The sequence below is a fragment of the Dipodomys spectabilis genome, unplaced genomic scaffold, assembly GCF_019054845.1.
Source record: "Dipodomys spectabilis isolate Male_0828 unplaced genomic scaffold, ASM1905484v1 ptg000197l, whole genome shotgun sequence".
NCBI classification, from domain to species: domain Eukaryota; kingdom Metazoa; phylum Chordata; class Mammalia; order Rodentia; family Heteromyidae; genus Dipodomys; species Dipodomys spectabilis.
The window spans coordinates 11040039-11066337 of NW_024870874.1; the positions used below are offsets into that span (position 1 = coordinate 11040039).

Below are 26299 nucleotides of genomic sequence, written 5' to 3' on the forward strand. Positions count from 1 at the left end.
TATTTTCACTAGTCAGGTTAGATTTATTCTCCATCTATCTTATTCTTTTTTAAACATATATATATATATATATTATTGTAAAGATATTGTACAGAGGGGTTACAGTTACATGAGTAAGGTAATGAGTACATTTCCTATCGAACATGGTTACCCTTCCTTTGTTTTTCCCTTCCCTCCCTCCTTCCTTCCCTCCCCTACTCCTCCCCGCCCCCAAGTTGTAAAGTTCATTTTCAACATGTTGTCTTGTACATCTCATTGTTATAATGGGTCAACCTGTATCATTGTTTCAGCATTTTATTCTTAAGAGAAATTTAGGGAAAGTATTCTAAGCTATCAGAAAGAATGTGTGTGTACTTGTGTATATAACTATGTATCTGTATCTATTTACTCATTGGGAAAATGTTTATTTTGCTTTAACTCCCTTTTTACAATAATTGGGGATGTAGGAGTTTGAGCAACACTATGATGACTTTGAATTCATATTCTGAAATGACAGTTACAGGAATGCATTATAAATATTCCAAAATTTTAAATTCTTAGCTGTATTATTTGTCCTCACCAACTCTTACTCTCAACCTTTTAATTTTCTTTGGAATCTTCATCACCATGCACAATACATTCCATTCCCATCAACTGACCCTAACATTGTCCCTACTCCTGTATTTTGCCCATGTTGGTCCCTAGTCACATAGCATATATAGCTGTGTGGAATAAACACCAAAGGACTGCCATATAGGTTGGCCAGTAAAACTCAGATGTAATGAGGAAAGGAGTAAAGGATCAAAGCTACCACTCATGTCTTCTTGAGTTCTAAGTGGTGGTGTGAATACGGGCTAAGGACCTCCAGGGTAAGTCTTGGCTCCATGTTGGTATCTGTTTTGTAACCATGGGTCTCTCTTTTCTCATATGTGAACAAGGAGACTGGATTCTAATGGCCAGGCCTGCTTTCAAATATAAAACCACCCAGATGGATCTGTAGGCCTCTTTCCTTTCATAATTAGAACAGCTTTACTTTGACTGGTACTATATTTGGCTCTTTTGACTATCCTACACTAGGACTACTTTAATTAATTTTAATGTAAGGATAGTAATAAATGTAACATTTCTTCTCCCCTCCCTTGGCAAAACATTGTCACATTTTTTTCCTTTGGCAAAAAATGATCTAAGTCTCTTTCTGGCTGTAAGCACCTATGATGGTTCCCATTCTCCCTTTAAAAAAAAATGTTTTCTACTTCATCTATGAAGATTTCAATCTGATCTCCTGAGAGTAACAGTGACTGATGCAGCATCATGTTCAAGAGCTGAAATCTTGTCATCATTAATTTTTGCAGCCCACATCCCTGCTTCTTCTGAACTCTTGTACTTACATACCTAAATGTCTCCTTTGGCATCCCTTCCCTCTTAAGGTAGCTCAATCTCAATGCATCCAAAAATGGCATCATGGCCTTGTCCAAATCTCTTATGCAACAGGCTTAAGAGTAATTCTTACTAGTGTTTCTTTCCACATTACTTAACTGTGTCTATGTTACCTTTGACTTTCCAGAGTCCACGGAAACAATTTCCTGACACTCTTGCGCCTGTCTGTTTGCTATAAATTTTGAGACAAATCTTCTTATTGCAAACATTACCTTACTCTCTCCTCCTCCAACTCTTCTGTGTCTTCCCATTGCTCTTAGGGTAGACTTTAAGGTCCTTAGCACATCCTACCGCTGAAGCTTTACTTTTAATCAGACCTGGGTGCCTTTAGTGTCTCCTACAGAATTACTATTCTTGAACCTCTTTTTCTTGGTTAACTCTTTTATCCTTTGGAATTCAGCTTAAGCTTTATCTTGAGAAAACTTTTCCTTTCCTCTAACTAAACAAGTCACTTTATCGTAGGTATTTGTGATAACCTGACATGTTTGTCTGCATGTAATTGTATGTTTGTTAGTGAATTTCTCCCAAAGGTCAGGATTCCCCAAGGAAAGGCATCTTGTCTGTTTTGCTCAGTACTTTATGCCTGGCATACAGCTAGTTGCCTCTTGAACCTCTGTGATGTCTATGGCCATGAATTTCAATCCTTTTCTTTATCCTTGCTTTCATGATCAACTCAATCACATAATCTATATTAATAACACAGAATTTTTATGAAAAGGGCGTCATTCCATGTTCCATATTATAAACAGAACAGAGTGAGAAGAGTGGTGGCAGAGAATGTTTCTTCATCATTTTCCAGATACGCTTTTATTTTTTCTTAATGGTGCTCAGTTGGAAAGCAGTCACTATCTGTGACAAAAAGCAGTGTACACAGCACCATGGAGAAAGAGAACAAGATTCCTTCCTTACTCTCCCAGGGAGAGGTATGTGACCACATGGTAAGTGCCACTGGAAGTACTGAGTGAGGAGCAAACCTTGCCCAGCAGGTGAGATGGTTTCAGTAAAACAGAAAAGTCTTCTAGTCAAATTGTAAGAGGAAATGAAGATAGGGTTCTCCAGGCAGGGATAGCATTGTGAAACAGCACGGAGTTCTGGATAACAGAATGTGGGAGGCCCAAAGGCTTCAGATGTCGGTGTGAGAGTTTCAGGAGCATGAGCAATGAGACTGAAGAGATCTTGGAGGTGGTGCTAAAAGCTTTACTTGTGGGTAAGCCACTTACAAACTGTATTCTAGTAAACTTTCATCTCTGATAAGCTAGTATTAGGCATTATTAGGTATGCTGTAGTAAGGGGTCTTAGGACAGGTTAAGTGTAGGAATACTTCAGGCTTCTTCAACTCATTATTGTGAACCTTAAAACCCAGTGTATCTCAAATGCATTAACAACCTCTTATATTGATGGGACTCATAGACAAAGGCACTGCAGGTAAAATTTAGAAAATGATGATACACAATGATCAGGAACGTCTAAAATGTGCATGATGCACTAGTAAGAATTGATAAAATTTATATTTGGAAAGGCACTCTGGCTATCAGGTAAGGAGCTAATGGAGGGATGGAGGGACATGTTGAACATGAATGAGGCAAGATCACAAAAGGAGAAGCGATGAGAATTTACAGAAGGGTGGCAGTGCCAGTGAGAATGGACTGGAATGGGAAAGGTCCATGTAGGAGAGTGATTCATTAGGCCCCAGGATCCTCTTGTATGATAAAGGATCCTAGAATAAGGATATTTAACAGTGGGATGATTATTAATACTAGTGGAGACAGTAAAGAACATGAAACACTTATAGTGGAGGTGGCATTGGTGGAGATGTATAGACAGCTATTGGGAATATGGGTTTACACATAGTGAGAGCATAGGAAAGAAAAAGAATCTCCCTAGGAGAGTAGACAAGCAATGACCACTAGGAAAGAATCAAGCATAAGTAATTCATTGAACCATCATATCTAAAGATGAATAAAGGGGACAAAACACACCCAGAGGTTATTCAAAATAATCAAAGAAAATAATAAATTGACAAGAATTATATATATTAAATAAAGGAGTGGACTGGATAAACGTTTTTATTTCCTTAGGTAAAGAAAACACTTTATGATTCAATAATTCTTGAATATCTACAAGCACAACAATTACTTGTAAGCTGACAAACTGCAGATTTCAATGCCTTACTCTCCAATCGTTCTGAGTCAGAACTTCTGGAACAAGGGAAGTAATATGTAAGTTTAAATAATCATCATGGTAATTTGAATAAGGTGAATAAACAACGTATTACCTTTGAAACTAGCATTGAAATGATTTCTTTAACGGTGTTGTCAATCAAGTCGTCTATTTTCGAATGGTATTGTTGCTAGACATTAAAAGACAAAGATGTATTAGTGGATATCGACACAAATCTTTTGTCATATGTCACAAATGCTCCAAAGCTACTAGTTATGACATATCAGATTTACTTAAAATGATCATTTGGAACATGAAAAGAACAAAACCTTGAAAATGATCCACCCAATCAACATTTCTACATTGTGGGTTGAAAATTTTCCCATGTGCACTGTTGCGTTAAGCAGCTAATGGGGTTATTATTTAGATGAATTGAGTTCTTAGTCTTATTCAGGCAGAGGAATGTGAAGGATACTTTTTGTCTTCTCCTCTGTAATTAAGGTGGCCCTGTATTTTTCTAAAGGGTTGGTTTAGCTGGAGAAGCAAAAAGACCAGAAAAAGATTTAATTAATACAGCATTTCATGTCTGACAACTCTCATTCATAAGTTATTTTAAAATGTGTCTCTAGGAATAAAATTAGCTCCCTATTGTTCTCCCTAAAAGGAACTTTTTCTCAGCGCAGGGAGCAGCAGCTTATACAATTCTGACAATATACCCAAGCAAGAGCAAAATTAAAATTTCATCAACAAAGGTGAATAGATGGTAACAAATTAATAGGCCACAAAAGGTACAATGAAACAGCACTCACGCCCCATAGTTTTCATACTGCTTCTTCATGAGAAAGATGCCTTTAAATAAATACAAAAATGATGTATTTAAAATAAATCTGAAAGACTCCTCTTTTTTTTCTTTCTTTAGAAAATATAAGCGAAAGGACCATTTTTAAACCGGTAGGAGCGTGAGGTTGGGCCTCCATGGCATATGGAATCCTATCCATTTAAACAGTATTTCTTGCTGTAGAAGCATTTATCTGACAGCAGATTGTCCCCAATGGCCACTTCACAGAAAATGTGACTTGTAAAGACTAACCCTGTCCTGATGATTCAAGCCTTCTTAGAACAGCAGACATAATGCACGGAGTAAAAAGTATTCAGGTCAGCATAAACATGGGACCAACTTAACAGCTGCTAGTTGAATGGTTTCCTAAGATGTAAGTTTTTGAAGGCTATTTTTTCTGCCTTCTGAAAACATGTCTCAAAGTTTCCCCACAGAACAAAACATCAACTTAGGCCTGCCTTGGACTGCGGAGAATGATCCCTGCTCCTTCAAGGGCTCTGACAGTTATAAGTGGTCATCATCCACTTGAGTAAATAACAAAGGAAGCAGAATCTTGGGAGCCTTCAGATTATTTTCTTTTTCACTGCATATGTGTAATGACAGAGGGCTAAAATTAACCCCAATATATGACAGTCGAAACTCATAGGCACATATTAGACCCAGTGAAGCTTGTCTGGCTCAATTAAAGCCCCACTGAGTTCCAAAGCTGTGACCCTTAGACGACAAATAGATTCAAAACATAGAGGGTGGGTGGATTCCTATTACACTAGACCTTTTGGAACAGTTAGAAGATAAAGCAAAAACAGAAAAAAAACCAAAACAACAACCCTCCTGCCCCCCCCCCCCCCCCGCCATAAACCTGAGCAAACTGGCTGGTAGTTAAGGTTATAAGGAATCTAAATGATCAATAACCTTGTGAGCCTGGCAGGCAATCACATGAACATGTCTGAAGCCAACTGCACAACTCTAATGACTAGGCTGGTTGTTAGGATGAGGTCCAACTGATACACCTAGAATAAAGGATCCCTAGTGCCTGGCCGAAAGCTATGCAGCTGATTGTGTGGTTGAAGGGCTTATTCAAATGAACTCCACTAAATTCCTTTCAGATCCTCAGGCTCCAAACCTGTGGTCAAGAAGGAAGAAGAAATGCAATATCCTGTCCCTGTTCCACTGTACAGTGGAGGCAGAAATGATACAGGAGCTAAGAGTTCAAGTTCCTATTTCCATCTAACATAAAAGGCCCTCCAAAGTGCAGAGTGGATATTTAAGGTACCTAGATCTGCAAAAAGGTTACTTTGTTTTGAAGATAGATAGGATTTTAGCCTTAATGCTTAGCTCTACTTCTCATCAATTCCAATTTTTTTTTAACTCAAAAGGAATACATTGTCATCAGATAGTTATTTAACTAAAATTAGAACTTGTACATGTTGAACTTTTGGGTTGCAGTGATTCCATGATGCATCACTAAAGAGGTCATTTATACTCATTTTACTGAAAAACTAGATAAACCCAACAGCCACCAGGAGCCAAGAAAATCTGCTACAATATATATCCTTACATAGTTGCTTTCTGTGACTCTTATTCTGGCCAAAAACAGTGGAGAGGAAATAGAACAAGGGAGAGGAGGAAAGAAGAAGGTAAGATTGAGAATGTATTAATAAAGTTAAAAAGGAAGGAAGTATTCATCTTTACCCAAGAGGCAAGCCCAAATAATCGGAGGTTAGTTAGGTTTCAGAGATTCAGTTTTGTAAATTTATCTTATTAGATCTAGGTTTCTATAATATGAAATTCACCTTTGTAAATTTATCTCATAGTATAATAGTAATTGTTAGGAACTTTTAGAATTTGCCCTGGCTGTACTGTTGGTGGAGATGGTCTAGGAGTGTGTCAGAATGTGGCCTGAAAATTCTTATTTCACAGTTATTCTATAAGGGCAATAATTCATATATATATGAGATAAACACAGATAGCCCCAAATAGAGAACAAATAACTAACACCAGAATTTATGTGAAAACATTATATTGCCTAAGTTAAATTGATATTTTGCTTTTTATTCAGATGGCATTATCAATAAAAAAATTAGTCTTTCTCCTAAAAAAATACCTATACTACTACTACTATTACTACTACTACTACTATTACTACTACTACTACTATTATTATTATTTACCAGTTCTGGGGCTTGAACTCAGGGCCTGTGCACTGTCCCTGAGCTTCTTTTGTTCAAAGCTAGCATTCTACCACTTGAGCCACAGTACCACTTCTGGCTTTTTCTGTTTATGTGGTGCTGAGGAATCAAGCTCAGGCTTCTTGCATGCTAGCACTCATGTAGGCAAGCACTCGAAGCCACATTCCCAGCTCTACAAGTCTTATTAGAAGATTTTAAAGTGAATCGCCAGTCCCACATTTCATAGCTTTAGTTGATTCCAGCCTCTTCCTTCTTTCTTTTTTGTTGGTTATGGGGCTTTAACTTAGAGCCTGGGCACTGTCCACGAGCTCTTTTTGCTAAAGGCTAGCATTCTACCACTTTGAGTCATGGAGATAAAAGACCCACAGACTTTTCTGCTACAGCTGACTTTGAAACTCAATCCTCAAATCTCAGCCTTCTGAGTCGCTAGGATTAAAGGTATAAACCACCAGTGCCTGGCACCAACCCCCTTCTTAAACTAATTATGTCCTTATTTACTCTCAAAAGCAAACTGTTTCTGTCCTGATTTTTTCAGCAAATGATTCTGAACTTACATTAAATAACCATTGAGGAGTTCTGACTTTACAGAATCCATGCATATCTAAAACTCTGGCCTCCCTATGGTTAAGTGAATATAATCATTTGCCCTGATTGTTCTTACACAAACAAATAAAAAAAAGGAAGACTGAACAAACGTAAGGGTAGCTTAGACTTCTTTTTTTTTGAGGGGGGGGTCTGGTCATGGGGCCTGAACTCTGGGACTGGGCGCTGTCCCTCAGCTCTTCAGCTCAAGGCTAGCGCTCTACCACTTGAGGCACAGCGCCACTTCTGGCTTTTTTTCTTTTTTCTTATGTGGTGCTGAGGAATTGAACCCAGGGCCTCATGCATGCAAGGCAAGCACTCTACTGAGCCACCTTCCCAGCCCCAGGTTAGACTTCTTTAAAGATGATATGCTTTCCCTTGGGATGCATTTTAAGAGGCTTGGATTGTTAATTTTTGGAATGGAAGCCTTTTACATTAAGAACAAAACCTACAGACATAGGGCCCCTGCTCCCTTGAGTTGCTCCATGAATGAGTTCCATCATCAATTGTCATCCAATGGAACCGTGAGATGAAGTGGCTCTAGGGGAAGTGCGTTCAGCTCCTACAGTCTGCTTTTCTCTAGCAAGGGATAACAAGGATTCTAAACACTGTGGTGGTTTTGTGATCTCAACATCTGTCCCTGAGGAACTGGCCTGAGATTGCTGACTCATTACACACAGCTGTCACATGAACAGATCATTCACTCACTAATCACTCCATTAAACCCTATTCTGGGGCCTTGGAGAGCATATTTGCATCATCATGTGGCATGTAAAAAAACAAATAGTATTTTCAGAGCACTGTAGAGGCTTCTGTGACACTGCAGTTAGACACAGGGAATGGTTTTATTTCAGCAATGACAACATAACTAAATAACTCAGAAAGGTGATTTCCTTATAACTTAGAAATAATTTTTGCTAGGTTTAACTATGTATTATATATTTTACTTGGTTCCAAATTGTCCAGTAATCTAATTAATCAAGAAGTCTGTAGCTTTCTATAAAATGGTGCCTACTTATTCACGGGTACATGTAATATATTTACTAATTTGCAACAATTGCAAAAATTAGCAAATAGGAAAAGCTTGTGAAATTATGTGGTCATATTTACTGGAGAAAAGCAAACTATATGAGATTCATTTTTTTTTGCACTTTTCAAGACTGCTAATGGGTTTTACACCTGCACATTTTGAACTATATGAATTGTGTGAAAGTTGTGGGGAACTAATTGTCTCTGGTGGGAAGGTACAGGTGCAGGTATAATGAACAATAGAACAATAGCAGATTTCTCTTCAGAAGCATTCAACTAGTAATATAAAGAACCATTTGGCCACAGAACACCGTTTGTCATTTGTGTGTGTTGGCCTGTTTCTCTTTCTTTAAGGTATTAGATAGAGTTGTTTCTATTGGGGCTGAATTTTGAAAGCACTGAATTTTGAAATCAGTCTGTCCGTTCACGTAATAAATATTTACTAAGTGCCTGTTAAATGTGTTGGGTTCTGTGTTGTATATTAAAACACGAACAACTGGGACAAGTTTATATTAGTGATGATTCTATAATCTAGATGAGAATAAATGGGCTTATAAAAAGACTTAACATTCTCAGGCAGACACTCAGACTGACATCTGGGTATTGAAAAACAGGAAGAGGTGATTAGGAGCCATTGGTGTGCAAGCCAGCTGCCTACTCATTCAGATAATTAGAGATAATATATCATGTCATAAGTGACCAAAGAATGATAATTACTGAATATTCTACAACACTTACATGTCAGTTACTTATGCATGTATTTGTAAGATTGTGTGCTCTAGTGCTAAAAGACATTTTGTTCAAAGAATGAAATGTGAGTGTATATACATAATTATAAATTATGACCAGATAGTAAATGTCCATATCTGAGCTACATAGGTATAAAATTCACAAAGAGTAGGCCTTCTTTTCTGTTTTGCAGTTAGCTAAATCTTTGTGTTTGAATTTTCAGCTTGGGCATTGTTGCCTACTGCCTTCCAGATGACAGCTATGAGACTTGGAAGACTTATCCTGGTCATAAAGAGGAAAGAGCCTTAAACAACAGCAACCACAATGGCAGAGTGCAATTTAGTCAATCTTGTATGCATAAAGGTTTGGAAACCATGTACCTCAGAGCTATGGTGTGGTACCTCAGGACAACCTTTCCTGGGAAGGGTGAAAGCTTCATGACCCAGGCTGCTTCTTTCCTATCTCTGATGATAACAAGTCCCAGGTTACTGATAAAATGGACCTTGTGTGTGGCTTCCTAATACCAAGTGTTTGGGAGTTATCCTGATATATGTTCTCTGTCATCTAAAGTTCCACACTTAATTCTTCTGGTATCTAAGGAAATATACACTTATGGCTCTCTATGCTTGAAAATGTTAAAGTCTCACTGCTGCTAAGTTATTCAGATTTTCACTTGAAGGATGGTAAATTCACCTGGCTTTAAATTATTTTCTTTTAAAACCTAAGAAGAGGTTATAGATTCTCCTACTTAACAGGGAATTTCTTTCTCTGACATTATTTGGGGTATATTTACATGTATTTTGATTTTTTTGTCGGTCATGGGGCGCTATCCCTGAGCTCTTCAGATCAAGGCCAGTGCTCTACCACTTGAGCCACAGTGCCACTTCCGGCTTTTTTTCTGCTTATGTGGTGCTGAGGAATTAAACCCAGGGCCTCATGCATGCAAGGCAAGCACTCTACCATTGAACCACCTTCCCAGCCCCATACATGTATTTTAATATGTCATTGGGTTGCTGCTTCTTTTGTTTGTTGTTTTTGATCAGTCCTGGGGCTTGAACTTAGGTCCTGCGCACTGTTCCTGAGCTTTTGTGCTCAAGGCTAGCACTCTACCACTTTGAGCCACAGCTCCACTTCTGGTTTTTGGGAGATAAGAGTCTCATAGACTTTTGTGCCTCGGATGGCTTCAAACCATGATCCTCAGAGCTCAGCCTGCTGAGTAGCTAGGATAACAGGTGTGAGCTACCAGGTCCAGCTTGGGTTATTGCTTCTCCAACAAGCTGTTAGTCTTACACAGAAGCCAAACCTCCTGAAAGGGGCTGGGAAGGTGGCTCAGTGGTAGAGTGCTTGCCTTGCATACATAAGGCCCTGGGTTCGATTCCTCAGCACCACATAAGCAAAAAGAAAAAAAGCCGGAAGTGGTGCTGTGGCTCAAGTGGTAGAGCGCTAGCCTTGAGCTGAAGAGCTGAGGGACAGCACCTAGGCCCAGAGTTAAGGCCCACAACGGACCCAAAAAAAAAAAAAAAAAAGATCATTTAAAAAAAAAACCAAAAAAAAACCAAACCTCCTGAAAATGAAATTCTAGTATTTTAACTTGAAAAGATGAAAATTAAAACATAGATTTCTAAAAATAATAATTCGAATGACAATGTACTTCCCCTAAAAGAAAAAAACAATGAAAAAGGAGAGACTTACCCATTGACTACCAAACTGGATCACACCATGGGGGTGAAAATGACAATGGAAGATAACATGAGGAAAGAAGAAAGAAATGATGAAAAAGTAACTACAATGGAGAAAAGACAACAGAATATCAACTTAAACAGATAATCTATGAAAAATAATTTTTACCCAATCACCACACTCAACAAAAACAAATCATGGGTAACAGAAAATGGTAATTTTTGAATTTAAAACCAAACCAAACGCAAGTGTCAGTGACATAAAGGAATGCTACTTGACAAAGGAAAGGCCTCATTTTAAAGTACATTTCTAGTTGATCTTTACAAAGTGGAAACTTTTGCGTAAATAAAGTATTTCATATGCTATTCTTCTGTTGGCTTGGTTTTATGGATGCAAAGTCTGGCTACTCAGAATTTGTGTACACAAAGCAGGTAGCTTTTTAGCTTTCTCATTTGCTTGTACAAAGCAAGGTTTATGTAAATACACAACACCTAAAAGGTATATCTGAAATTCAAAGGCCACTTGTAAAAATTTCAGGCAGCATTCATTAAAAAACAAACAAACAAAAACAACAACAACAAGAACAGCTGTCATGAACCAAATTTCCTCCAAGCCAGGACTCCCTGCATTACATCGGCACAGAAGATGCCCTTCCTTCCTTACCTCCTGCCCTCCATCCAGTGCACAGAGCTTGCTGCTTTGCTTTTTGGCATCCACTAATACATTAAACATGGTACACACAGAAGCAGGAATGCGCAAGTCAGTTGTTTTGTTTGCCTTCTGCAGCTTGAGTTCAAATGCAGTTCTTGTTCTAGTTTTTAAAACATGAATTTAGAGTAAAAAAAAACCTGACATACTTTGCCACTTGTTTTGTAAAAGTGAAATCAACACTACAAGATGATAATTTAAAACATTCAAATAAGGACTAAACAGTGTGACAGAGCCTGGGAGCTAGGGGTGAGCTGGTCTCCTTTTCAGATTCCTTTTCTGAAAGGTCAGAGTGTCATATTTTCTACAAGAGCATTTCAAATGTTCTTTACCAAGTGATACTAGCTTTACACAGTCACTCAAAACAATACCACCACATAAATGAAGCTTTTTGTTACAGCTAATATATCACGTTTAATGAAAAATCATTAACTTTACTTAACTGCTTGAATTAATTTCCAAGTGGAAAAATCGCATACTTCTCTACTTTAAAGCAGAACAAATCCTCTATGTGAGAACTTGCCAAATTGAAAAAATGAACAAGTTTCAAAATCCATAAATATAAGCACATACACTGAGAACATATAATTCGTTTCTCATTTAAGTTATCATGAGAACACTTGGAGTTGCCAGTCATTTTTTGAAAGAAAGTGCCTAACAGGTAATCTGAAATTGGCTTTGCTAAAGAACTTAAAGGCTAAATATTCATAGATCTGAGATAACAGAATTAGTTTGTTTAAACTAAAGAAACTGATCTATAGCCTTGCCTTAGAGGACCATTAAACATTATTCTAAGGACAGGTTTAATTTTGGCTTTTTGTATGTTTCTTTGTTTTATTGAAGAATTCAGAAACAGAGCTGCGTGTTAGAGGCTCACACCTGTAATCCTAGCTATGCTGGAGGCTGAGATCTAAGGATTTAGGTTCAATGCTAACCAGTGTGGTAAAGTCCATGAGAATTTTATCTCCAATTAATTACCAAAAAGCTGGAAGTAGAACTGTGGCTCAAGTGGTAGATGGCTAGTCTTGAGCACAGGGGGAAAAAAAAAAAAAGCTCAGTAACAGTGCTTACTCTCTAGTTTCAAGCCCCAGGACCAACACCAAAAAAAAAAGAATTCAGAAACATTTAGTTACCCTATCCATTGTTTGACTTATTCCAATGTGCTATCCCACTTTCTTTTGAGCAACTATAAACATAGAAAATGGGAAAAAATGATGCTTGATCAATATGATATAAGGTCAATTTGTAAGAACTATTAACAAAAGAAAGCTCAAAGGGAAGATTCCAAACTATCATAACTTGTTTCCTGTTAAGTGCTAAAGAATGCAAATAGACACATGAAATTCATAGTGGTAGATAGAGAGTGCTAGAATATAGTGAGTAATCCCAGAACTGATCAAAACTCTTTAGTTTGCCACATCATTCCACAGCATGCAGACTTGATCAGCAGAACTTTTCCTTATGCCTCAAGAGAAAGCTCCTAGGGAATTTAAAGCACAATATTCCCACAGAAATAATGACTAACAGAGTAGGGGTGCTACTGATTAAGAGAATGGATGGGAAAACTGAATCAAAAAGTATCATCAGATCAATTGAATCCAGAATTTAGGTCAGTGAACCCAAAGCCTATTCCATTTTAGACCAGTAGTACAAATGGAATCCTTTCTTGGGACAATTATGTAGCAGGTACTTGGTGAAATGTGCTATGCTGGTTGCTGGTATCTTAAGCAGTAATTTGAAAATGCATTTCTACCTTTTGACACAGGCTTCTATCATATCACTGGCCATTAGTTTAAGCCTTTGCTCTAAGTGGTGGGCAAATTCTTGTTCGGGCCAATGCAGATCAAAGACAAACATTTGCAGGGCATCCAGTTTCCAAAACAGGTCTTCAGATGTTGTTGAGCCATTGCTAGAACAAAAAGGGAAAACAAAGAATATTATGAACTTAACTACTGTTTAATTCTTTGGACAAACACTTTTTTTTCCCTTTCTGTTTCTATCGCCTTCAGTGAAAAATATCACATTAAATTTGTTAATGATCCAATATTTTCTTTGTTCAGCCTTCTAATTCTTCCTTCCTATTTCTTAAAATGTCAAGGCAAGGAGAACAAAATAGAAACATATACAACAGTAAGCATTCATAAAAGCAATAGGTAACATGGGGAAAGAGTACTTTACTAAGGAAAAGAAATGAGATTTTATATATATAACATTTAACAATGTTTTTTAAATAATCTCAAAAATAAAGACTACCTAAAATTTTACATCAGAAAGTCTCAAAGCTATGCTTTATGCAAGAAAATCAATATGACAGCACTAGTAGCTTTACTTTCCTCTATGCCTGTATGCCTTGACATAACATTGGCCTTTCTCTGCAGGTGTGCAGCATACAGGCCCTCACATTGCTCAATGTGAAGTGACACAAGGATTGGAAATAATAGGCTAAGTGAAGAAGGAAACAGTCATTTGTATTTTGAAATGTATTGTGCCTTTTGTAGCTTATAACTAAAATCTAGATCAGCATAAGATATGTACTGACAGAAACAATATTTAGGGTGCTTTGATGGTGGGGTAAAATCATGTATATCAAGTCTTTATATCTAATTGTGGAGCCATAATGTGGTTGAAGGTAATTTGTAAAAGAATTTGTATAATATTTGGGCAAAGGATAGTGCTATTACTTTTCATTATCCAAGTATATAGGTTAGTAGAATGACAGATATTTAAAAGCAAAATATTCCAACAAAAACATTCTGAGACTCAACATACTAAGAACAAAGCAAAAGCAAAAAGCAAAAAAAAAAAAAAAAAAGGCTGCTGTCTGCACCATTTGTTATCAGCTTTTTAACAATTGCTTCACACATACTAAACTAACATTGATAGTTCCTTTTACAAAGACAATAAAAGAAATTAAACACTCATTTATTATAAGGGTACAGTGGAAAAAAATTTAAAAGTGATATTATTTTCAATAATCACACTGTTTAGCTAAATATATCTTAATTAGTTTTAGAAAAAGCACCCCTTGCTCTGACTAATTAAAAGCTGTGTTTCTGCTCTCCACCTTGACCTCTGTGTCTTGGTTCCGTTACCCATCCAAGTAGCTTTCTCTCTTTCATTCCGTCAGTAACTCCTTGTGATCTCCTGGTCCAGACATGATGTTCTTAGAGTTAAGTTCTTAAGGGACCCATAGAACTTAATTGAGTGTTTCCTCATCTAAATATGCACTAAATAGGCTATTCAATAAAAGTACCCACCAGATACTATTGCAACAAATGTTTGGAAAGAAAAACTACCTTTATTCACCTTCTTTCAATATGTAACAAAAATAAGAGGATAAAATCCAGATAAAAATCCTCCTTGCATATCCATGTGGTTAGATTAGTAAATTAGAAGACACATGTACTAATTTGTTGTAATTGGCAAAGAAGCAAATCTGTTGTGTGTGTGTGTGTGTGTGTGTGTGTGTGTGTGTATGTGTGTGTGTGTGTGTGTGTGTGTGTGTTTTACTTTGGATACATACCAGTTTTTAAATGTATGCCTTCTTTAACAAAAAATGAAAACAACAAACCAACATCAATACAAAGCTCTTAATATTAAAGGCAAAATTCTATCAAAAATTGACTTCTGCAAAATATGTGACAAGTCTTTATAGAGAATATGAGTCTCTATAATTTTTTCTTCTGTTTGAAGCTATGTTAAGAGTAGACAATAAATGCATTTAATTGGGAACGTAATTAAGATAACAAGTGTTTGTTATAATTAATAGATAGATGAAAAATATGTAAGTAGGTTTTCTCTAGAGTTGGTATATGTAACCTGCAATTTATTCAGAAGCCTTTCATTTAAAATTATTTCTAATCAGTGACCTATTCCTAAAGGTATTATTAACAGATTAAATAATTCAAATGTGAATAATTGACCCTGAGATCATTTTCTCAATATGCCAGGAGGAAATTTTCATCATTGACATTAATTTCTAGACTAACAATTTTATATACAGAGAGAAATAAAGAGGTGCTACCTCTTGACTTTATTTAGGAACATATCAACATGAGTACATAAAGAAGATCGTCAGCGTATCTTTGTTATATTAGGGACTGAATTCATAGCCTTGCTCTACCACTGAGCTATAGCCTTGCCTGGTTATATATGTATGTATGTATGTATGTATGTATGTATGTATGTATGTATGTATGTGTGTGTGGGGGGGGGAGTGTGGGTGTGTGTGCGTGCATGCGCGGGTGTGTATCTTAAGCAGAAGTTATACCTTAGTTCTTTTTAGGAGATGAAAATGTGTCTTGTTATTTGATATTTATGATGAAAATGGAATTGTAGCAACAACCTAACTTTGTGAGTGATTTTAGGGCATTATAACAAATAACGTAGCATTGATAAACTTAGAGAGAAAGATAATGTGGCACACTCATGAAAACATTTTTTTATTTTCCTGAAAGCACAGTCACTTTATTTAGAAAGCTCCATTTGTCAGCAGGAATCTTCAGAAAATTAACTTTTAAGGGATAATGCCCACAGTAATTTCACTGGCTAGAATCCAAAGTTGTAAATAGATGAAGAGTAAGTAAGAATTGTAGTATACACAATATAAAGAGGCAACAAAAATGAAAATAGATTTATTATCCTTCCCTTCCTAATTTCTGAGTACACACAGATATTCCTCTACATACTTTAATGGCAAAAAACTTTTGTTTTTGTGTAGTATGAAACAATCCAGATGTAACATAAAATCCTGCTCACTAGATTAAAAGTCCAATGATGTTATTTGACTTGGAGACATATTGCTGAAACAGTCCTACAAATTTCTGTTTGTTTGTTTTGGTTGTTGTCTTCTTACATATATATGTAAGAAGCTAGCCTGAATATAGCTTTGTTTGATTGTTGGCAGGAAAGAAAGGAAGCTTGTTCAGTTTTTCAGCAACCTATTCTCTGGAAGCAGAATAAACTGAAGAGAACGGAGAGATTTGGAAAGGTTGAGCAAAGATGGGTTCAAATTTTTTCTCATTGCTCACTTGCTAATAGATTTTGAACATGTTTTAGTTTTTAACTCCTCTGTGAATGTGGTTTCCCTTAACTATAAAATGTAGGCAATGACACTTACCTTACAGAGGTGTGGTAAGGATTAAGTGAGATAAAGAACTTATCACTGTAACTAGAACATAGCACATTCTCAATAAATGGATAATTTCTCAGTAGGAAAATTTCTAATATTCCTTTCTTTTTTTGTACTGGTACTGGGGCTTCAACTCAGGTTCTTGTGTTCTTGCTGAGCTTTTTTGCTCAAGACCGGCATTCTACCACTTGAGTCACATATCTACTTCTGGCTTTTATTTGGTTAACTGGAGATAATAGTCTTGAAATTGTCTTCCTGGGCTGGCTTCAAACTGTAATCCTCACATTTCAGCCTTGGCTGGGATTATGGGCATGAGCTACTTGTGCCTGGCTTACTCATTCTTTTTAATTGAATTCATGAGATTTTGGGAAAACAAAGTTTTTGTCAGAGTCTGTATATTTGCAGACTATATCTGTTATTCATTTCATTGTTGGAAGGTTCATAGTTTTAATATGGACAACTATAGATGGCTATAACAATAATAATGTATACTACTAATAATAGTAATTTCTATTTATTGGGTGCTTAGAAATTTTTAATAGCAATGATTGAATATCTAGGATGTGCCAAGTACCTTTCTACATTTTTGTTTTAATTTTCACAATAATGTCCTTAAGATGGGTGTCATGAGTTATAGTTGAGAAAAGTGAGGTTGAAAAAAGATTTATGAAGCAGAAGTGAAGATCTAAGTTCAGGCCTGATCATTTACAAAGCTCTTGACTTTTCACAGAAATGACTCTTGCTACTGAATCTACTTTAATCATGCTCACCACTGTATGGTGTTAATACACACAGTTTTTAAGAATATAATGATTATCTTAATATAACAAGGTCTCCCAAGTGATACAAGAAGGAACAAAAGAAGAATTTTCATGGTATTGGGAAATAAAGGACAATCCTTTTCCTGAAAGGTGTTTCATAAATGTTCAGACTGGAATAAAAAAAGACAAAGATTATATTCTTGAAATCCTTCCAATAATGTTTTTGCTAGGAGAAGCTAACACATGTGAGTGATAAGAAAACTAAATCTAAGCATCCATAAGATATACAGTATTTAACCATGGAAAAAAATTCTGGTCATATTACTCAGAGGAGATTCTGTAACCTGGGTCACAAAATGACCCTCAGGTCACAGATTACATATGAATTGCATCAAATCAGTGTCCTCTTTTTTTTCCCTTTTCAATCTGCATCATTTGTCACTGATATGCTAAGCTTAACTTAACAGCTTAAAACATTTAAACAAATAAAAACTAAAAACACAGTACTCCTAAACCAATGATGATAAATGCCATGCAATCTAAACACATCTGCACAGAACACAGCCCAGGCCATGCACTAGCTAACACACCACCAGGAAATAAGTGAGGGATACACACGTGGACTCATATAAAGAAGCCATCCACGAAGGAGTAGAAAAGCTAGGAATCTGTGGAAGATTAAGAGGCAGACTTGGAACTTTTGGAAGAGCTACATTGGGAAGACTGTTGGCGATATTCCTGTAAAGAAACAAACAACGTGGGAAGGGACCACCATAAGCAATAACTACAGATGGCCATGTGTAAAGTCATAAGGTCAGGACTGAGAGACAGATGCTCTATGGATTCTGGGTAAGATACCTACTTGACAGGCTGCCATGTCTCTTGCTCAAAACCTCTGTGAATTGACTGGGCGATGGAGGACTCCATGAGGTCAACGTAGCGGACCACCAAGGGCACAAAGATCTCTTGCAAGTGTTTGTGAAATTTCCCATTACACAAAAGCACTGAAATAACCAAGCAGAAATAGTGTTTATCAGAGAGATAGTATCAACTTTGGGGGAAAATATATGGGTGAGAAACCTTTCCTGAAATAGCCTGATACAAGAGAACAGATACAATAGAGGAGATGATGGATTTTGCTCTCTATTTTGAGTATTGTATAGTGGAAACCAAAAATATAATGAGCCTTCTATATTTGGCTATCAACACAAAAATAGTTGGCATAGTTAATGTTCCTACTAAATAAAGTGTGTTTGTACTTCCTAAGAGGTTTCCTGAATAGGCACATGATAACTTGCTGGAAATTCACTGTAGCTACTGCTTCCCTAGAAGGTCTTTACTCATGTAAATGTAGCAATGAAGTAGAGTTAGAATCCTTATGCTGGGCTATACATCACAGATGGATTAAATTTGTACGCCTGTAGGAATTAAGCTTGATTATTTCTAAGAGGTACACTTGTTAAAGTCGCTCAGATGGTGACTCTGGCCTTGGGAAAATCTATTCTGACTGTACACTTTTAGTCAAACAGGCATGGCCTCAGACCTTTGACATGCTAGACCAGTTCTGTACTACGGAGTCACCCCTTCAAGCACATCTGTTTTTAAAAACAACAACTCATCTGCATTTTTATAGTTTTTCTTTAGTGTTAAATGGATATAGTTTTATGGATGGTATAAGCCCCCACTTACGGAGCTGTCAAAGTCTAGAATTTGTGCTGCTAGAAAAAGACTATGGTCAAGAGAAGTGGATGCTTTCTATGCACAAGATACAATTTCATTAACACATCAGTATGCACCTATATGACATACAGAAAGGAACAACATTATCTGTAGGGATATACTAAGCAATGATAAGAAATATTCAATAAACTACTTTTTGGTGGATAATGCTCAACTTAGTGGTTAAGATTTCTCAAATGAACATTTTCTAAACTCAGTCATGACTGTTTAAAATGATCTTCAAAGTAAAAACTTGCTCATTAAAGAACACTCCATTGTCAGGAAAGATACATTGAGCTTGTGGGACAAATAATCCTTGTGATATAATTTGATACAGGACAGGATAGATTTGGAATGCTTCAATACAGGCCTGTCCACCTGTATGGATAATTATATATGGTCCATGTGATAGAAATATACAAAAAGCCCTTGGCAAAAAATTAAAATCTTTCCTCACCCCTAGAAGCCATGGTACTTTAGTCAAATCTAAATAACAGAAGCTATGCAATGAAGTTTCTGCCATTTAACAAAGTTGTTTGTACGTACAATGAATTTTTATCACCACTTCTGATCTTCATCCCCCTTCAACCCCTTTCCCTTATATTTCTCAATTCTGTGGTATGTACAACGAATCCTTGCCAGTGTTCCCTCCCTTCCCCCTTCATTGGTCTACCCTCTACCCTGGGCCTCACCCTCCTCTCTCCTCTCTTGCAAGAACACATTTCCTACTACTTTTCTTGTTGGGCATTGACTTGGTCTTTTTAAAAGAATTCTATAATTAGCTCTGTTCATAAAGTCTATTACACTTCAGTTAATTCATTTGTAATCCCTTGCTTACCACCTGGTGTTATTACCTGTACATGTTTAGGTACCTTCTATCTACTACAAATGAAGGCAAACATGCAAAGTATGCTTCTCTAGGTCTAGATTACCTTGCTTAAAATAATTTGTGGGTTGGGAGGGTGAGGGTGAGTTAGACTGTTGAGCGAGGTGACAGTGATCAAGATGCACTGTATTGATAAACTTCTTTGGTGAATGGCCCCACTACTGTACAACTACTTAAAGATAATAAAATATTCAAAATTAAGAAGAAGAGAGGGAGACAGGGAAAGAAGAACTGTTAGTTATTATATTGGAGTGGTCAAGATCATTGAATTAAAGATATAGTATGTAAAATGGGAGGTCAATACTAGAAGATAAGATTTAGGGGGTGAAAATGAGAAAGAACGAGGGAGGGGGAGAGAGAGTGTAGATCATGGAATGAATTGAAGGCACACTCTGACCTACCTAATTCTGACCACAGCTGACAATGTCTAGACTTTGGGAACAGATTGAAGACAAAAGAAAAAGTGCTAGGAAACAAATGAAAGGTTCATGACGGCATAAACTAATGAGAAGAAAACTAACATTTCTATTTCTTTTTTTATATAAGACATTTTCTTCCTGAAAATAGAAATTGAAAAAAAATGCTATCGTATGAATAGATAAATAAATGTGTAAATAAGTAACAAAAGAGTTTCCCATGGAAGATTTGCAGGGAAGACTGCCAGGGAGAGTAAGCAGCTAGCATACACTTCTTTATAGAAGAAAAAGCTGGTGTCCTAGAAAGAGGAAGAATACATTAGTTTGGAGGAGGGCAGAGGAAACAATACTTCACAGAACTGTGTAGATTTTAGTATATTGTGAAGAGTGTGGGTTTTACTGGAAGTGATAGATTTTGTCTAGATTTTTGGATCTTGTAGGAGTGTAGGTTTTACTAAATGTGATGAGATTTTTCATTTTTATTGTGACGTAGAGGAATGGCATAGTATGTCATCTATGGCTGTTTTGTGGAAAGTAGAGGTAGTCAACAGCAGAGCAGAGGATGTTAGTTGGCCTACTAGATGCTCTAGGTAATGGGTAACAGTAGCTTTGATTAGAATGGTAGATGTAAAAGATGGGAGAACATCTCTTTGCCATCTCATTCATTTTTATGGATTTTAATAACTACCAACTCCAATAGTGCTGTCTTTTATAAAATATTCAAAGAACTATGCTACAGTTAACTACATTACCTTCTTCCATGCAAAGATATACCTGGAGAAAGTATATGACATTTATCATCATGGTGTCTATATGAAAATGCACTTGATACTTATGTTGAATCTGTCAGAGGCTAGACAACTGTAGAACTATTAAAATAGTATAGAAAATAATTCTAAATTTAGAAGGATATACAACACTAATTTTTCTTTCTGATATGGTTTAGTGTTTTATGTGTGTATGGTGAAAATGTCTTTTCTTGTCTATAGACATGCGAAAATATTTCCTATGAAAGGCTGGACAATAATATTTAATAATAACTATTTTATTTATGAAGCTGTTGACTTAATGATGTATTTCATTAGCATGCTGAAAGTAGCTCTATTACTGGAGATGCAATCGCTGAGCTAGAAAGCAGATCATGTTACTTTGACTAAATGTCAACTAAATATGGATGTTAAACTGTAAATGAGAAATATTCTCCTGAACATATCAAAATTATTGTTACAACCAAATTAAAAAATACTCTGAAGTCGTCTTTATTGGATTGTTAATCTTTCCCCATCTCAGAATTTTTGGAATGCCAAACACTGTGCTTAATTTCATTGCATATTCTCTCATGTAACTATCACAATCAATCTTCATGAAGGAGAAAATATGCTTAAAAATCATGTCAACAAGGAAGGAAGTCACTGAAGAATAAGGAAATTTGCATAAAGTCATTGAGTCACTATGCAGTAGAACCAGCATTTGCTACTAACCTCTATGGGCTACAATGTCATCAGTCCTCCACTTCCGCTATCCTAAACTACTGCCTGTCCCTATGCCCATCCATCCAATCCTCCATATGCCACGCTAGCATCAGTACCTTGCTATCTTTCAAAATATTTACATGGAGTAAAATATTTTAGATTAAAAAGTCTTACAAATGACAAACATATTACCTCGTACCTTCACTATATGGGATGTTCACAGAATTAAAATTCGGAGGAAAAACTAGAATATAAAAAAGGCGAGCTGAACAAAAGTGTTCTATTTAATGAATAGAAAAATGAATTAACATGGTAAAATATTCAATGAGCTGATAATACAATCATTATGGAAAGCTGCAAAGTTTGATGTTACCATACACCAATTCTATACCCCCAAACTTTAATTTATATGATGGATTATTTAAAAACAAAAACATAAAGCACTTTTAGAGTCTCCATCTTGATGGGTACTATAACCAGTTATTCTTTTTACCTATTCTCAGACCCAAACACATTTATGTATCAAATTATTATACCTATAACTGAACACGGTACTTCACTATTTAAAAACTCATTCCATTATACTCTTAGAGATTATGTGCATTGTTAGTGAAGTCATTTTAAAACAAAGATAAGAATAATTATATTTATTATTACTAAAGATTATAATAGTTTAAAGATTAAGTGTCAATTGGTTTAAATGCATTTAACAAAACAGAGTTTTCTTATGTATTTGATAAGCATTGGATTCATTGTTTTACCTTTGTCAGAATATGTGGTGCTGAGGAATCAAACCCAGGGCCTCATGCATGCAAGGCAAGCACTCTATCACTGAGCCACCTTCCAGCCCCTCTTTAGGGCCTTTCTACAATCTTCATCACCACTGCTGCTGTATTCTCAGGTCTTCTTGTCCCAATTCCCCCTCTAACAACCTATCTTGTCAAAATCTCAAACAAAGGGATTGCTGAAATGTAAAACTAATAATGAATGGCATTCCTTAAGATTATAATCTTTTAGTAGATCATGCAAGACAAACTCCAAAAGCTTTAGCATGACAGAAAAACCTTCCAAGATCTTTCTTAAAACGGCCTCTCAGCTAATTTCTGTTCCCTACAACCCTCTTTCTTACAGTATGGTCATAATGATTTTTACGATTCTGTTCAAATCCTCTGTGGGCCCCTTTCCCAGGGACAGGTTTCCCTTGTTTGTACTCTACCTATCCTACCTATCTACTGGGGTCCCTTTTATACAAATTGACTCCATATTGTTGACATCTTTCTCTCTTCCTATGGGGCAGCAGATTCTTGAGGCAGGGGCTGTGTCTGTATTCTCAAAATCACACTAACTTCCTGGCTCACAGCAAGTGTCTGTCTGTTGGGCAAAGGAGTATCTGCATTCAGTAGTAGTATTTCTCTGCCATTACTCAGAAGGTGGCATTCTATGTCAGCTATAGAACCCACAGAAATTTGTATATCCTCTCCTTCCTACGTAAAATGTGATAAACAATAATGTGATAAAATTCTACTATTTATCCATATGTATGATCACATTGCTAAAAATGCTGTTGTATCTGAAGATTGGTTATTTTGTGGCTATTATTTTAGTTGAATGTGAATTTTTCTTTAGTTAATCACATCTCTTTATAATAACTAATTATTTCTCACAGAATCTGGAGGAAATGGAGACTACCTAAATCCTAGCCAAAAATTTACCCTTGTTTCAGGTTAAATTTATTATATCAAATTCACTTTTTAATTTTATCTCATTATTTCACTTTGTTACATTTCATTACTTTATTATTTTATGGTGCTATAGATCAACCCCATATAATCTAGACAACCATGCTAACACTGAGTTATATCTCTAGCACACTAAAAAAATGTTTTAAGAAGCAAACATCAACCCACATTTGAAAATCTTGGGCAATTCAATTTTATTTGGTGACTAAGAGAACTGAAAGAGGAGGGAGACAGAAAAAAAGGAAAGGAGGAAAAGGATGAGAGAAAGATTGGAAGGAATGAAATAGATAAGATGAGAAGAAAGGAAATACACAGGTATCAGGAGAGAAAAGAAAGAAAACCCTGGGTTCCAATGGAGAGGGCTGCAGAAAGTGACACTGCACGGTACTTGTCTATGCAAATGTATGCTTTGTCTTGGTTGCCCATATGCCAGTTGCATCCTCCTCCCATCAGACACTGACAAAAGCTCCTCTTAACACATAGCTGGAGGCATTAGAGGGAATGCTTCCACCTTCCCCATCTGGTTAAGATTTGGGATTGTCACCTGTCTTTTAAATCAAGCCTTTGTGAAGCACCCAGAGCAACAATTCATGAGATGTAAGCTCTGATGTGAACTCATCCAGGAAAGGTTTCTGACACTATTTGCAGTGAAAGTTAAAAAGAATTGCTATGGAATCTCATAAAGCAGCTGCAAGAACCTGCTTCGCTGATCAAAATAACCATCTTTTTCTCTGAAAGATTCCATGTTTCCAAATATGACCTCGGCAGAAAATAGTGAAAACCAATGACATCAAACCTATGGCACAGTTACAAATGACAAAAAGAATGCAAAAGGCTTAAGTAAAAGCTAAACTCAGGACACAGATGGGTCCAATTATTTTGAATATCCCTAATAATTAATAAATTAGTGTTGATTATTTACATACCCCAAAGTGTTACATTTACAAAAGTACTTGTCATAGGATTTTAATAGGAAGATTTCAACAGAGAATTTAAATTAGGATCCAATTAATACCAATTATTGAGATAACAATCAGTGGGTAAAATGAATAAGCAAAAGAATTCATGTGTTATTGTTAGGATAAAAATATGCTGCTGAGTCTTAAAACCACATAATCCAGTTTTATGTTGCTATATCCCCTTTTAATTAGTCAGCTTGAGTAGATTACAAGGAAACATGATTTTTCCCTCCTAAAATTCTAATTAGATATTTTAGAAGGAACTGATTAAATCATGAGCAAAGATAAAAACACCAACTACAACAAAGTTAATAGTCTTTGCTATAAGACAACAGTTACAAATTTTGTCAACTTTAACAAGAAAAAAACAGCAGATTAAGATATAAAACTAATAGCTCATTTTCCATGCTGATCAATGCAAATGATGAAGACATATATATAAAACAAGAAACATGAACTTGGGCTTCAAAAGAGAAGGCTGAAAAGAACTGTAGCCTACAGCAGCACTACATAAAAGGAAAATATAAAAAACCTCCCGAGACTGAGGAAGAGCAACAAGCCAAGAATCTGGCACATTAAGTAGTCACTCAATAAATGTCTGTTGATTGCATAACTATCAATAAAAACCGCCTTCTAGTGGAAATTCTAAGAATGTCTCACAAAGTTTAAGTAGAATGGAAAACACATTTTTTCCTTTTTAGTTAAAAACACGGTAATTTTACATATTTTGGTATTATTTGATTTATACCTTAACTACCATAACAACTTCCTAAAGCTATTTCTAACTTTCTCTTTCCCATGGGGTGCTTGTCAAAAAAATACATAGTTTAACATATACATTTGTATATAGTATGTATCTAGAAAGAGGTGGTAAAGAGAGTGCATAGATAGTTCTTATATTTTGCATGAAAATACAATTACAACAAATTCAAAAACTTCACAGGGCAGTATCCAAAATTGACCTATACATTATTTATACAGTTTATTGCTATATATATATACATACACATATATATTTACAAACCCACCTACATATATATACACATATATGTGTATAAATAATATATACAATCATATGTGTATATAATGTATACATATATTTGTATATCAATTATATATTATTTATATATACATATGCACATTGTGTATGCAATCTGTTGCAATATATGCATATATGCATATGTGATTACACACATATAATTTCCATACCTTCCACTAGATCTGATATTTCTCAAAGGTAGGAATTATTTCTTATTAATTGACATAGGGATTTATAGATTATATGTATTTAGTACCTGCTTCTTGAGGAATTAAGTCAAGTCAATATAAACTTCAACCAATGAAAAATAAACAAGTCTCAGAGTTTACAGATCTCATGCCTTCTTTTTGAGATCACATAATATTGCAGCCAAAGGCAAAAGTCCATAATGTATCCAAAACTCCATCTGTACCAAGCTTCCTGATCTCAGGACTTCGATCCCACAATACCTGCTCTCATTAAGGTCAGTATAGTTGTAAACTGATCTACAATTGTGAAGGCTGGAGCTCTGGATAGCCTGGGTCTTCACAAGTTAGAAATGTCTCTGAAAACGTTTGATGAAAGACACAGGAAATTTACAACAGTTTATTGTCTTTGAACCACTAAACCCAAAGAGAAAACTAAAAGCAGATTTAAATTTTAGCTGTTCTGTAGAATTCAATTGAAGGGGGAAAAAAGAGAGCTATGTCTCTGCTTTTTTTAAATTTCTCCTATTATTTTGATCAATAAAACAAATTCTGATGGACAATTTAAAATTCAATCAGCTCTGAGAATTAGCGTTAAATACATTTTCACATTTTTGTGTTCACAGCATCATTTGTAAAGCACCTGTCTATAAAAGCCATG

General features: G+C 35.9%; 1 protein-coding gene across 3 annotated transcripts in view; it reads right to left on the bottom strand.

The window, feature by feature from the left end:
* Cadps2 (calcium dependent secretion activator 2) overlaps positions 1–26299 on the bottom strand; it is a 454722-nt gene that overhangs the window by 41671 nt on the left and 386752 nt on the right. For all 3 annotated transcript variants that reach the window (XM_042695976.1, XM_042695975.1, XM_042695977.1), the window contains 5 exons: positions 18086–18227; positions 13085–13240; positions 11287–11434; positions 10636–10650; positions 3692–3766 (listed from right to left, as the gene is read on the bottom strand). In XM_042695976.1, the coding sequence (XP_042551910.1) occupies positions 3692–3766; positions 10636–10650; positions 11287–11434; positions 13085–13240; positions 18086–18227 (536 nt within the window). The remainder of the gene's footprint in view (positions 1–3691; positions 3767–10635; positions 10651–11286; positions 11435–13084; positions 13241–18085; positions 18228–26299) is intronic.